General features: G+C 38.5%; 1 protein-coding gene across 1 annotated transcript; it reads right to left on the bottom strand.

The window, feature by feature from the left end:
* Positions 1-5,861: 5,861 nt before the first annotated feature.
* On the bottom strand, positions 5,862-12,958 carry PNN (pinin, desmosome associated protein). The gene is made up of 9 exons (XM_086709856.1): positions 12,756-12,958; positions 12,011-12,082; positions 11,561-11,629; positions 10,998-11,070; positions 10,802-10,896; positions 10,562-10,637; positions 9,413-9,568; positions 9,192-9,330; positions 5,862-8,495 (listed from the first exon to the last, which is right to left on the bottom strand). Exons 1-9 carry the CDS (start codon positions 12,866-12,868, stop codon positions 6,961-6,963), a joined length of 2,328 nt encoding a protein of 775 aa, XP_086565982.1. The 5' UTR covers positions 12,869-12,958; the 3' UTR covers positions 5,862-6,960.
* Positions 12,959-13,103: the final 145 nt, after the last annotated feature.

A 13,103-nucleotide genomic window follows, 5' to 3' on the forward strand; every position in this document is an offset into this window, starting at 1 on the left:
AAAGCATTTATGAGAGCCCAAGGAAACTGCTTTCAACTTAAAGGCAGAAGGTGAAAGAGTTTTTGCAGGGACAAATACCAAACAACTCAAATACTGTATCTGAGAAATGAATCAAAGGAAAAGAAATGAGATCCATAAAAATATCCCTTAAGAGAAGTAAGCATTTTATGCATGATAAAATTGATGTTGTGGATTGTTGGACCAGAAAAGGAAGAAGCCACAGGCACTGAACTTTCCCTTTTAACTTAAAAATCAGGTGCCTTATATATACCATGAGAAATGTTTACATATGTTCATCAAAACACATGGACAAGTATGTTGGTAGTAGCACTGTTCATACTGGCTTCAAACTGTGTGGAAACCACACAAATGCCCATCAAGAATGGAATGGATACACAGATTGTGGAATATGCACAAAGTGGAGTAATGCACAGCAAAAAAAGATAATTACAAACTGCAAAATTAATGAACCTCACAAACCTAATGTTGAACAAATATAGAAGAATCTGTTTATATAAAACATAAAACAGGCAATAACCATTATCCTGATTCCTAACAAAATGCCATGTTCATAGAGTGGAAGACTCAGTGGGGTCGATTCCCAAATTAATCTGTAGATTCAAAGCAATTCAGTCAAAATCCCAACAATTTTTGTGTGTGTGTGGATATTCAAAGGGTGACTTTGAAATTTATATGAAAAAGCAATAGGCAAGAATACCAGCAGAGTCAAGTAAAGCAAGGTGGAAGAATCTGCTCTATCTGATATTAAGACTTAATATGAAGCTAAGGTATGCAAGACAGTGGTATCAACTCAAGCATAGAGTAGACCAATGGAACAGATTAGAGAGCTTAGAAAGAGAATGAATATATGGATACTAGATACAAAAGATGGTACTGCAGAGTAATGTAGAAGGCACAAACTTTTCAGTAACTGAGATTGGGCAATTTTACATTCACCTGGAAAAAAGAAATGAGAAATAACCCCAAAATCACAGCATACACAAAAACCAATTCCAGGGAAATAATCAAGTTACATAAGAAAAGGTAACACAGCTTCTTAAAGATAAAATATGAGACTATTTTCTTGACCTTGAAATGAGGAGAGGCACTTAAATTTTAAATTTTTTAAAATGTTTATTTATTTTTGAGAGAGAGAGAGTGGGGAGAGGGCTAGAGAGACAGGGAGTCACAGAATCTGAAGCAGGCTCCAGGCTCTGATCTGTCAGCACTAAGCCTGACACGGGGCTCTAACCCACCAACTGCGAGAGGAGAGGAATTTTAAATAAGACACATAAGGAATTAACCATAAAAATATGGATAAACTTAATATTATAATCAAGAAATCTTTTTTAAGTTTATTTGAGAGAGTGGGGGAGGGGCAGAGAGAATCCCTCCGAGTCCACGTGGACAGGGCCAACAGCACAAAGCCCAATGCAGGGCTCGAACCCATGAACCATGAGATCAAGACCTGAGCCAAAATCAAGTCAGATGCTTAACTGACTGAACCACCCAGGTGCCCTACAAATTTTTTTTTTTAACTTTATATATTTATTTTGAGACAGAGAGCATGAGCAGGGAAGGGACAGAGAGGAGAGACAATCCCAAGCAGGCTCAGTGCTGTCAGCACAGAACCGGATGTGGGGCTCGAAATCATGAAACTGAGAGAGATCATGACCTGAGCCAAAATCAAGAGTCAAGACACTTAACCGAGCCACCCAGGAGCCCCTAATCAAGAAATCTTCTTAATAAAAAAAAATACCATTAAAAAAGTGAAAAGCCAAGCTACAAAGTAGAAGATATTTGCAGTGCATATATTCAATAGACTTATTTCCAGAATAAATACAGAACTCTTAAAATCAAGAAGAGACAGTCCCCAAAGAGGATATCTAAAGGTTTTTTTCAAAAAATGGAAAACATAACCCCATTAGTCATCTAGAAAATCCACATTAAAAAATATGTAACTTGTGACCTAGTGATTACACTCTTAAATATACCATATATCCATGCATATGTTTACCAAGACATGAATGTTCTATAGCAGACTTGTAAGACCCTAAAATTGAAAACAATCTCAATATCCATATATTGGTGATAGATATTAAGTGACATACAAAAATGAGTCACAGAAACATGTGGGCAAAAGAAGTCAAAATACAAAATACATTATGATCTCATTTATGTAGAGTAAAAAATAGGAGATGAAAAAATAAACCAATGTTGAGAATGCATGAATCACTTTCAAAACTATGAAGGAAAGCAAGTAAGGGACTACCATAAAGTTAGGATAGCGTTGTATAGAAGATAAACTAACACACTGTAAAATTTTGAAATTTGAGCAAACATTGATTTGAATCTGGGCAGCACTAAACTCCTGTCAAGAGCTAGGGGAAAGGCTCTTATAGAGCAGACAGGAAGCAAAGCAAGGAAATTATTTGATTGGCTATAGCTGAAGCAATTGCCTTATCTGTGAAAGCCAAGTTGCTGTTTGTGATTGGCTGTCTGTAGGTTTTTCAATTTCCTAACCTTGAGGCACCTCAAGGAATTTACTCTGTTTTAGGTTTTAGTTTGAAGTAGGCTGCCATGGATTAGAGCTTCCTTGTTTTAGTACGTGGTCATGGTAGGGCAGGAAAGGGAGGGAGAAATCATTGGAAGGGATTCTTGGGTCCTGGCAATATTCTAGTTCTTCACCTCAGCAATTACATAGGTGTTAGCATTCTGACAATTCATAAAGTTGTATATGGTGTCTGTTAATCTCAATAAAAGAGCAATCTGTTTATCCATGTATGAGTCAGTTACTTAGGAATACATTTCCCAAATGAAATCTAAGACCTTTATGGAAAAACATTAAAGGAAACTGAATAATGGAGATATTCATGTTCAGAGTTTGGGTCACTCCTAACCCACTCATATCTACTATCCCCAAACCTGTTCATTCTAGTCCTCATCTCAGCTAATGGCAATTCATTTCTAGTTGTTCAGGTAAAATCTTTACTCATCCTGACTTCTCACAACCACCACAGTCCACCAGCATATCCCCTGGGAAATATCTTTACCCAAAACCTGATGACCACTTTCACAACTTAAACATCTTGGTTTAAGTCATTATATTTTGCCTAATTATTGCAATAGTCTCGTTTCTGTTCCTGCTCTTGGCCCCATTTCATCTTTTCTCAGCACAGCAGCCAGAGTAATTCTGTTAACATAAATTTTATTATCACTTCACCTAAAAATCCCTATAGACTTAAAATGGCCTGTAATGCTTTGTACCAGCTGCTCACCTACCCCCATTACCTCTCTGAAATACTTTACAACCTTTCTCCTTGGTTACTCTGCTCCAGCCATAATGGCTCCTAGCTGCATCTTGGTTCACTGTTTGAAACAAGCATACTTTATGTGCTGGAAGAGATGCAACTAAAGTTTGAAAGACAGAATGAATCACAGAAGCCATGTTAAGGACTTGTCGTAATTTACTTATAAATTGCCTATAATGCACAAGGCCCCATCCTAAGTATTTGAAATAGAGCAATGGGTTAAAAATAATTTTAAAAACCTTGTTCTCAAGCGTGCATTCGAGAAGCAAATAAACCGAGGTTCAATGTTAACTATATGATATAATGGTAAATGTTATGAAAATAAAGCAAGGGGACAGTGATGGCAAGTAGTGATTTTAAGAAAATCAGAGTACTCAAATGGCAATAGGAAGCAGTTGTAGGCATTTGAGTATCATTTTTTGGAAAAGATAATGCTAGGGGACATAAAAATATTTAAGAAATTTTCATATTTCTCAGGTTTATTTTTTATCAAGTTGCAGTCTTCTTCACGGACTTATTAGTACGAAGATCCAACCATGTAATTTGTTTTCTAGGCTAAGTGCTTTAATGGAATTACCTCAAGAAGGAAAACTGGTTAAGACTTTACTCAAGGATTTAAAGTTCTTCTTTTTTTGGGGGGGTGGAGGGTACCTGGGTGGCTCAGTTGGTTAAGCAGCTAACTTCGACTCAGGTCATGATCTCACGGCTGGAGTTCAAGCCCCGTGTCCGGCTCTGTGCTGACAGCTCAGAGCCTGGAGTCTGCTTCGGATTCTGTCTCCCTTTTTCTCTGCCTCCCTTGCTTGCTCTTTCTCAAAAATAAATAAAAAATTTTTAAAACGTTTTAAGTAATTGAACCCCAAAACATTTTAATGACTTGTTCTGACAAACACTGGTTCGTGTTACTTCACCATATAATCATTAGTAGCTTTACTTTCAAATTTATGTCAATTTAATAATTTATTACTTTGGTGGGATTTGTTTAACGTAATTACTAAAGTGTATTTGTGTATTTACTGGAGTTCTAGAAATAGTGCATAAATGAGCCCTATTTGGAAATACAACTCACTGAAGATCAAACTATCTTCTATGTGCAAACCTTGGGATTTCAGTTAATCAAGATGTTTCCTAAACAGCTCCTTTGATGTCTCCAAACTAATTTCAGTCCTTAGTCTTGAGCCCTATCCATCTTCTGCTTCTAAATTTTCCATTAACAAGAATTTGTAACATCCAACAGGAGGACCCCATTATCTCTTTTCCCTAGGAAACTGTCATTACTTTTACATTCTTCTTGTATCTTTGTAAGGAACCAATTACATGGTTCTCTGAAAATAAATTCCATATAATTTCACTTCTAAGGACAAAGCATTAATTGGAAACATCAAAAAATCAAAGACACCCCCCCCCACCACCACCAAAAAAAAAAAAAAATCCTTCAGTTTTAAAAATGAAGTCTTCCAGGGGTACCTGGGTGGCTCAGTCAGTTAAGTGGCTGACTTCGGTTCAGGTCATGACCTCGTGGTTCACAAGTTCAAGCCCCACATTGGGCTCTGTGCTGACAGCCCAGATCCTGGAGCCTGCTTCAGATTCTGTGTCTCCCTCTCTCTCAAAAACAAATAAAACATTAAAAAAAAAAAAAAATCTTCCAATTTAGAAGTGCATATCACTAGTTATAAAATTTAAAATGGAATTCTTGGGGTGCCTGGGTGGCTTAGTCAGTTAAGTATCTGACTCTGATCTTGCAGTTTGTGAGTTTGAGCCCACATGGGACTCCACGCTGACCACCTGGAACCTGCTTTGGATTCTGTGATCTCCCTCTCTCTCTGTCCCTCCCCCTTCTCTGTCTCTCTCTCAAAAATAAGCGTTAAAAAAAAGAATTTAAAATAGAATTGTGTGTGTGTATATATATCAAAATTTAAGATAATTAAAAATTGAAATTCCAAAGATCTTTTTTTCTCTCCATGCATTACAGCCCCATTACCACTTTCAACAACTGAGCTTAAAGCCAAAATTAATTCCTGAAAAGCATCATGACAAGTGTTCAAGTTTTCCAGGTAAAAATGAGTGAAAACTTAATTTTTACAAAGGACCTTAATACATACAATTATTTTAGATTCATCTAATAAGGATTTTAAGAACCAGGTTACATTTACGGTCATCCCTTTTAAATTTTTACCAACCTTTTCCTTATCATGTTATACAGGATAAAATTTATACTGCATCCCAGAAATTATTAAAACCCCTGGATGAAGTTACTCGCTGGAAACTAGCCCAGGAACGCAGGTAGCTAGCTCTGCAGTTTCAAAAGTTCCACTCACTTACTGTTTAATAATTATTCCAAGAAGGGATTTTTTTTAGAGTACTTGAATATGTCCTCTTCTATTTTTACAGTGCTGGAAATACTTATTGACGTTTTCACTGTCACCATTTACTTGTCAAGGGAAGAAATAATATTCAGTCAAGCCTAATACTAGTCGATGTTATGAACTCAAAATTTGCAATTAAAGTGCTCTCTTGTGTAAAAGCATCAAAAAGTTAATACAAGTACTAGTCTTAAGCAGTCACACAAGTCTAAGCCACATTTATTTGCACATGTATAGTAATGGCAACAGATACTCCAAATTCATACAAATTGATAAAACAACAAAGTTAATCACTTGGTACACTTGTGTGTTATCTTGCTTACAGATTCAAGTGTAGATGAACTTCCTTCATTCTGTAAACTTTCATACAATACTTAAACAAAAACTCTTGAAAACACATATTGGCATGTTTCAGTTAGAGCCAACACAAAAGTTAAGACAAGACCACAAACTCAAAAACCAAGTTTAGAGTATACTTTTCTACCTCCCTCCCCTACAAAGTGATTATTTTCTTCAATAGATGTATATGCTATATCACACAAGTAGCCATGGAGACAAAAGAATGATGCTCCCATAATCATGAAGAAAATGCGAACCAAATTATACTGTTTTAAGTTATCTACCAAATATATGATTTATATATGAGAAACAGGGGGAAATGCTTAGATTAAAATAACAAGGGAGATTAGAAAAAAATAGTAAATGACTTTGAGAACTATGTTCCCCCTGAAAACTGCAAAGATCTGACTTTGACAACTCAAAATAATCATCTAAGGCAAGTAAAAGTGAAGAAACCTTCAAAGACATTCTAATCACGTTCAGTATCTAGTGATAAAAGCTGAAAATGATATCAAGAGGGCATTTATTATACAAGTGTCAACGAGGACATCCCAAAACTAATGAAAGAAATGCACATTTATTTCTACAAAAGCAAAGTATGGTACAGAATTAGAAGGGAACAGACTTAAAGATTTACCTATTAAAATATACAGATTCTTACTGAAGAGTATAGGATTATTTAAAAAAGATGACAAGGGATGTTAATCTTTTTTTATTATTATTATTTGTACATATTTTGGAACCTCACATAATTTTGATAAATAACTCTTACAAAATTATGCAAAAAGTACAAGAATGTCTGGTAAACAAACAGTCTGTATTTTCCAAAAAGATTTTTTACAACATGCAATTCTTAAGGCAGCATCCTCCTTACAAGGGAAGGTAATCCTTTTACTCATCAAGAAATCTTCTGCTGCAAAGAATAGGCTAAGAAAGCCTGGCTTCTTCCATTAACGCCTTTTGTCTTTCCTGTCTGATTTTCGGTCTCTTTCACTTCTTGAAGATCTTTTGCCTGATCGACTACTCTCTGATATAGACCTCTTTCTGTCGGACCGAGAATTCTTATCCTTTGATCCTTTTGTATCTCTACTACTACCACCTTTCGAAGATTTGTGACTTCTTTCTAGTCCTGATGTATCCCTTCGCTTCCGATCCACGCTCCTTCTGTGCTTTCTATCTCTATTATGTCCCCGGCCCCTACTCCGACTTCTACTCTCACTACTGCTAGTAGTGCTGCTGCTACTGTCTCTGCTGCTGCTGCCGCTGGTGCTGGAGCTGCTACTGGAACTACTTCGACTGCTACTGCTGCCACTGCTGGAACTGCTTCCACTGCTGCTACTGGTTGAGCTGCTACTGGAACTACTACTGCTACTGCTGCGACTTCTACTCTTGCTGGTTTTATTTCTAGCTCGACCTCTACTTCTGCTCCTAGTTTTGGTTTTGCTCTTGCTTTCTGGATGAACTGTTAAGACTGACTCTACCGTCACCTCAGTGAGTTTTACAGATTCCACAGGAAACTCCTTCCTTTCAGGTAGTAAATGCCCTTGCTCCTGAATAACCTGAATTGGTGGCTGTAAAACAGCTAATGGCAAAGTCTCAGGATGAGAAAGAGGCTGAGGTTGGAGTACTGCTTGGGATTGGGATTGGGATTGGGGCTGGGGCTGGGGCTGGGGCTGGGGCTGGGGCTGGGGCTGGGACTGGGGCTGGGGCTGGGGCTGGGGCTGGGACTGGGTCTGGGTCTGGGTCTGGGTCTGGGTCTGGGTCTGGGTCTGGGACTGGGACTGGGGTTGGGGCTGGGGCTCAGGCTGAAGCTGAGGCTCAGGCTGGGGCTGGGGCTGAGGCAGGGGCTGGAGGTGAGCTACAGGCTCAGGCTGAGGCTCAGATTCTTTCTCTTCTTTCTCCTCAGGCTCATTTTCCATTTCTAGAGCACAGGCATTCTCTTTCATGGGAGAAAGAGATTTACATTCTTTATCTGGCTCAACTTCAAATTCCATTTCTGGCTCCAGTTCTTTGCTAGTTTCATTTTCTGAAGGTTCTACACTTTCAACTTGATTGATTTCCATTACCTCCTGCTCAGTAATTACATTTTTGACACTCTCAACCATCTCTAGCACATCCATAACTTCGTCAGGTTGACAATCCTGATGCTTCTCACTTTCCCTTATCTCAGTTTCCTCCTCCATCTTGACCTCCATTTCCTGTTTTTGTTCCTCCTCCTCCTGTTCTTTCTCTGCATCACTATGTACTATACCTATTTCCTTTTCCTCTTCCTCTCCTGCTTCCTCTATTTCTACATCATTGTGCTGATTACCTGTCTCCTCCAACTCTTCCTCTCGCTGAGCCACCTTACCCTCTTCTTGTTCCGCCTTCTGTTCTTCATTACGCACCACCTGATGCTCTTTTTCCTTCATTGATTGTCTTCTAGGCCTAGCCTCCATTTTATTTATTTGTTCTGCAAATTCGATGCGTCTACCTTCAAATAAAGCTAAAGGGTAAAAACATACATGTATAAAAATTAAAAATCCTCAAACTCACAATTTGACACTTAGTCACAAATTGTCATCAAGCTTTATCTAAATGTCTTTTTGTAAAGAGATAATGACACAAGACTGATTATAGCAAGCAATTACAAACTGACATAAAATGACACAAGCAAAGATCCCCCCAAAAACCTATTATCGGTAGGCAACTACACCACATTATCCAACTGATGGAAAAACAGAACAATTTTTTGCCATTTTACTTCATGCTGGATGAGAAATAAATTGTGTTTGAAATACAATCATTTTTATGCTATCATATCATGCATTAATTTTTCTGATCCCAGAAAAACACTAATCATCTAATCACCATCTCAGCAGTGTCTATCCTTCCATGTGTGCTCTATGGATTAAATCAATGTTCACTTTTGTCTTGCTTCATTAGCATTTATATCTGGCTAAAAAGAAATCCTCTCATTCAGACACCTAAGAAATCTATGTAAATACTGCCTAAAACATGGTAAGTTTCAGGTTAAGTTCCATCATAAATCAAACACTCCTGCTTCAAACCCATTACGATCTCACAGAATCTTTAAAAAAAAAAAAAACTACTGATACACAATTACAGGAAACATGTATACGTTGAGTGTGTCACCTTATTCATTAAGAAAATTTCACTGTATCTCTACATGTACACTTACCATTCATTTTTCTCTGTGACTCTTCTATTAATTTTTGGGTAGCTGGACACATTCTTCCAGGAATGTAGAACAAATGGGGCTTTGTCTTAGTTCTTATATATTTAATTATCTTGGCATTATGCTCATTCCATTCCTCTTGCTAAAGAAAAGGTAAAAGGTCAGGTTTTTGTAAACATGAAGGATTACCAATCTTAGAATTCCAATTCCGAACTACTACTCACCAGCTGCGCAAGCTCAACCTTCTGTTCTAAAAGCCGCAGTTCTGTCTGTTTAGCACGCCTCTCTTCAAACAGTTCTCTCCTCTCATTTTCAACTTGTTTTCTTTCTTCTTCTGCCTGCACTTCAAGTTTTTGTTCAATTTCCTGGCGCCTCTTTTGCTGAAAATAAAGGATGATCTTTAACAACTTATTACATATCGTGATTATATGAAACATTACAATTTTACTAAGTTATCTGTATAGGTTTCATATTTGCAATTCAGGATACCAGCTAATTCAAACTTAGTACTTAGCATTTGAAGCTAATCCCAATTTCTCTTTCATGAAAGGCAGACTGAAGCCTTTCCATTTAAAAATTGAAATACCATGGACATTAGCCATACTATCAATAACTGTTCCATTTAACATAACTTTTAAATAAGGTTCTTTCATAATTAACCTAAAAAAGAAGAGCACTGTCTTTGTAAGTTATCTTTAGTTATTCTTTCTCCTGAATCAAAGAATAAGACAGAAGGAACATCCTATTTTCGAACAGGATGCTTTGAAGCCTTTTATATTCTCTAGGGAAGTTAACATATAAAAGCTATAATAGAACTTTATTAATCTATAACTGAATTGTTATCTCCCTTTCCACCACAGTTCTCCCTTGAGAATAACTTGGGTGTTCAACACCAAGGACACAGTTTTGTAGGTTTAATAAAACAAAAACTTCTACAAAGATTGCATAGTTAAAAAAACTGTGGAAGGCAGGGAATGTTTAGGCTTTTACTTCCAGAGTGCTATGTGGAATTAGTGAACTACAATGCTGATTGAGTTCCACTCCCTTGTTTGAAAGTACTTTGGGGCCTAAAGAATGACAAGTCTTCTCCAAGACCACAAAATAAGACTGTTGTAGAGCTGGGATCAGAACCCAATTCTCCTGAGTCACAGACCAAGGCTCTTGGCTCTATAAAGAGAAGTTCATTCTGTTACTTCACAGGACCTCAAAAAGAGACCAGCTAAAAATATAACAAATTCAGAACATTTTTACAAGTTTTTTTCTCAGCTTCATTTTAGGCTTACAATTCAGTCTCAAGAGCATTTCCACTCTTTTCAAAACATGTAATAAATTACTTTGATAACTTAAAGGAAGCAAAGGAAAATTGTAAATACCCTTTCAGTAGCAACAGTGGATTCTTGTTTAAATTTCTGAAGAGTGCCCATCAACAAGCCAAATATTCGTCGGTTCCTAAAGAACAGAAAGAAAAATTCAATTTCAGTAGGTTCCACTTTTAAGCTCACCATTTCCTAAAAGAAACATACTACAGGCACTTGAACAATTTTTAAAGATAAATTTTCCTAAAATTGCATTATTTGACAGCAATTTTCTCACACATAAAAAACTAAAGATACCTTTGCTTTCCCTTTTCATCCATATTTTGATCCTGGATAAGGTCTCTACGTGTGCGTTCTTTGGAGGTAGCTACAACTGAAGACTGCAAAGCTGGCTGCAGGAGAAAACAAATCTCAGTAATTTAACAAGCATATTCAAGGGTGGCACTCCAAAACATACTAAGATGGTATAGAAAGTTCTTTTGATCTCAGTTACCTTTTTAACATCATCATCCTCTGGGTCGCTTTCTTGGCGTGATTCTCTTCTTGTCCGACGCTCCCCGCCCAGCCTAACATAGAAGAATTTTAAAGGCCAAATTTTAAAATTTGATTTAAGTGCATACCAAGGTCAAGTGATTACTTTTATTATGACTTATTTCTAGAAGTCTCATTTTATCAGTCTCCATCCCATTCTACTCTATCCTCTGGTAGTAAAAGGATAAAGTGTGTCACCAATGCTTAATCCAAATATTGATATCCCGTGTTTCTCAAGTGGTTAAATTTTTATAGTACAAAGCAGAAAAGTGGCACAAACTATTTTCTCAATCTTATTCTTCTCATGATATTTATTTTGGTAAAATGTCTGTTATTGTTAGTGAAGAACTGAGTTCTGAGGGACATCGGCTTAGTTCAATCAAACGTAAAGGGAACAGAATCAAGGGAAGTGGTATACTGCTCAACTCTAACACAATTGAACAGTATTTATTAAATACTTAAACTTACATGCTACCTCAGAAAAGAGCATACAAGAATGTCTTCGGAACCTTTCCTCCAACGTACCTAGTGACTGCCCCTTCAAGGTCTCGCTGTTTGGCTGGGGGTCCTCCTCCACTATCTGAGAATCCACGCCTGCCAATTAAAAATGTGCAACAGAAAACGCTTGAAATTTAAGATAAATAGCAAGACAATTTGAGTTTTAAAAAAAACCCTTCTAATTATAGCAACCACAAACAAGCATTCACTCCAAGATGCTTTTTAGCACTATTTTAAAAACCACAAAAATAAACCAAGTTTACACAAAGCTGGTAGTTAATGTATTCTTCAGTCTCTAGTTTTACATATAAATGAAGTTCCAAGACAAGTACACGGAAAACTACAGCTGATCACAGCTTTAAACAAAACACAAACATTTCTAACATTGATCCTACCACGAATCTTTAGACCAACACTTAATTTAGTATTAAGTCTGTACAATCTTAGCATGTAAATTAAGTCCTAAGAAAATCTTACCTCAGCAATAAACTACCACGTCCTCTACCTCCACCAGGACCAGAAAGGGCCAGCAATCTGGCTTGGATAGGCCTAAAAGATATTTACAAACCAGTAAGAAAACCATGTGGACTTATTTAATGTTACCCCACATTCCACGGATGCGGTACATCATAGAGAAAAATGACCAGAAAGGTTCAAATAACACGGTTTCAAATACACGTGCTTGAAACCAGACAGGAAATACTATTTTAACTCCCTTGTTTTTTACAAAATCAGCATCACAGGAATTATATTTACCTCATTGCCACTACCCATTAATAAGCTTGGATCAGGCCCGAATTTCGCCAACTCCAAGGAAGCTGCACGTGGGCAAAAGCCTGCGGGGGAGAGGCGGCGGCCCGCGTCCCAGGAGGGTCTCTGGACCAGCACCAGGCCGGGAAGCCGCCGGATGGGGAAGGGGCTTTGTGCTGCAGTTCCCGGCCTGCAGGGCCGAGGGCGGGAATCTGCAGCCCAGGCCTTCCAACACGGCAGGAAGCCATCCGGCATGGCTAGGACCCACTTTCCTTCCTCGCGCACCTGAGCCCCGAAACCTACGTCGAGGACCTGGGAGACTCCTCACCTCGTCCAGGACGGGGTTCTCCCGCCTTCCCGGGAACAGGCCTCGATGTTCTAGTCTTCTCAAGGCTGGCCGCCCTTCCCGCCCCCAATTCACCCCAGCTTGCTAGCTATCTCTCGGACCCGGAATTTCTCATCCACCTCTTACCTCACGTCATTCGGATCCCGTCCAGTGAGCTTGCGAATATTCTCATCCACGTTCTTTAGGCTCTCTTTGGCCTTTTCTAGCTGCTCCTGCAAAGTTCTCACCGCGACCGCCATCTTCTCTCTGCAGCAGGCTTCCAGACTGCTCTACAGGCCGCGCCTGGCTGTGTCGCGCTGCGAGACGCGAGAGGACTGACAGCAGGGCCCAGCCAATGACTATAGGCGTTGTTTTTCGGCCTCAACCACTCAGCGTCCGGAAGGGGGAGAAGCTGACGGCCTCTGTGGCTCGGGGCCAATGAAAAGTCTTCTAGGTGGTTGCCTCCCTCCCCAATTAGAAGCGGGTGGCGGGGCC

This window comes from Puma concolor, chromosome B3, assembly GCF_028749965.1.
Source record: "Puma concolor isolate L17-30 chromosome B3, mPumCon1.1.hap2, whole genome shotgun sequence".
NCBI classification, from domain to species: Eukaryota; Metazoa; Chordata; class Mammalia; order Carnivora; family Felidae; genus Puma; species Puma concolor.

What these genes read in the sequence shown, in the direction of transcription:
- PNN (XM_086709856.1), bottom strand. Translation starts at nt 12,868, where the DNA reads ATGGCGGTCGCGGTGAGAACTTTGCAGGAGCAGCTAGAAAAGGCCAAA. An exon ending in AGGATGATGATGTTAAAAAG is followed by an intron (nt 10,897 to 10,997) that starts GTAACTGAGATC and finishes TTTCTCCTGCAG; the next exon opens with CCAGCTTTGCAGTCTTCAGT. An exon ending in CCACTGTTGCTACTGAAAGG is followed by an intron (nt 9,569 to 10,561) that starts GTATTTACAATT and finishes CTTTATTTTCAG; the next exon opens with CAAAAGAGGCGCCAGGAAAT.